Source organism: Apium graveolens, chromosome 11 (genome assembly GCF_009905375.1).
Source record: "Apium graveolens cultivar Ventura chromosome 11, ASM990537v1, whole genome shotgun sequence".
Lineage (NCBI taxonomy): Eukaryota > Viridiplantae > Streptophyta > Magnoliopsida > Apiales > Apiaceae > Apium > Apium graveolens.
In genome coordinates, this window is record NC_133657.1 from 8,260,952 (window position 1) to 8,262,260 (window position 1,309).

General features: G+C 41.3%; 1 protein-coding gene across 1 annotated transcript; it reads left to right on the forward strand.

The window, feature by feature from the left end:
• Positions 1 to 210: 210 nt before the first annotated feature.
• LOC141695311 (uncharacterized) lies at positions 211 to 582 on the forward strand. The gene has a single exon (XM_074499567.1). It carries the CDS (start codon positions 211 to 213, stop codon positions 580 to 582), a length of 372 nt encoding a protein of 123 aa, XP_074355668.1.
• The last annotated feature ends 727 nt before the right edge of the window (positions 583 to 1,309 follow it).

Genomic DNA, 1,309 nt, shown 5'->3' on the forward strand with positions numbered 1-1,309 from the left:
GTCTCTAGTCAGTTACGAGCCTAGACCAGCCTGGTCTGTGTTGGGCTTTGGACAAGAATTCCAAGTGTAATTAATGTGACATTTAATGTGTTTTTAGTACATATTTTATATCCATATCATTTGTCCCCAACTTTCGGGGAAAATACTCAAGTTGTCGTGGAATTTATAATAGTCTATTAGTGACTCGGGGTACTTTTCAGTCGACCCTTCATGGGTATCGGCCCTTCATGGGTATCATCGCTTCAGGAAGTCCATCATTTAGCCACCATAACCGAAGAGGCGGCGAAAAAATTCGTGCCGGAACAAGTTATTCTAAGATTTGGAATCCCCAGAGTACGTGTCTCGGACAACGACACTCGGTTCATCGGAAACAAGTTCAGAACCTTCCTGCACCACTTCGGAATTCAGCAAAAATTTAGCTCCGTGGTCCACCCTCAAGGCAATGGGGCCATCGAGGCTGCGAACAAGATCATCTTTGACGGCATCAAGAAGAGATTGAGCGAAGAAAAAGGACTTTGGAATGAAGAGCTACCGTGGGTCTTATGGGCTTACCGAGCGACACCAAGATCATCCATAAGTTAGACTCCCTTTATACTAGCTTATGGGACAGATTCCCTCCTTCCAATTGAAATGGGCCTAGAGTCTCATCGAACTAAAGTCTTTAGTATTGAAATCAACGAGGTTAGACTGCGATCCAATATAGATCTCCTAGAAGAAGAAAGGGAGGCGGACCACCAAAGAAATCTGAAATATCAACTACAGGCCACCCAATATTATGACTCAGGGGTGAAAAAGAGAAGTTTCTTCGTCGGTGACTTGGTACTAAGGGAACTAGCTACCTCTATGCTTACTAAGCAAGGAAAACTTCAGCCTAATTGGGAGGGCCCCTATTCGTTCTCTGAAATTGTCAGATCGGGAACGTACAAGCTAAAGACCATGGCGGGGGAACCCATAAAAAACACTTGGCATGCTTTTAGGCTCCGAAAGTTTTTCCATTAAGCTCGTCTGAAGCCTTGCTAGTTCATTTTAATCTATTTATTTATGTCATTTAATTCAGTACCGCAACTTGAATTCCCTAAATGCGAAGCATATATGACATTGTATGGACTCCTATTTCTCAATGAAAGCTACATGTTTCCAATTTCTATTTTTATTTAGCACTGAATGATAAATTTTTAGTTATATAAATTTTAAAGCTAGAATTACAGACCTTCGGATAGGGGCAATGAATTAGCCAACATATTAGTTATCCGAAGGCATGCATCTTTCTTTAAAAAATTTTACTAAGGCCCAATTTGAGGGCAAAGAA

What these genes read in the sequence shown, in the direction of transcription:
- LOC141695311 (XM_074499567.1), top strand. Translation starts at nt 211, where the DNA reads ATGGGTATCGGCCCTTCATGGGTATCATCGCTTCAGGAAGTCCATCAT.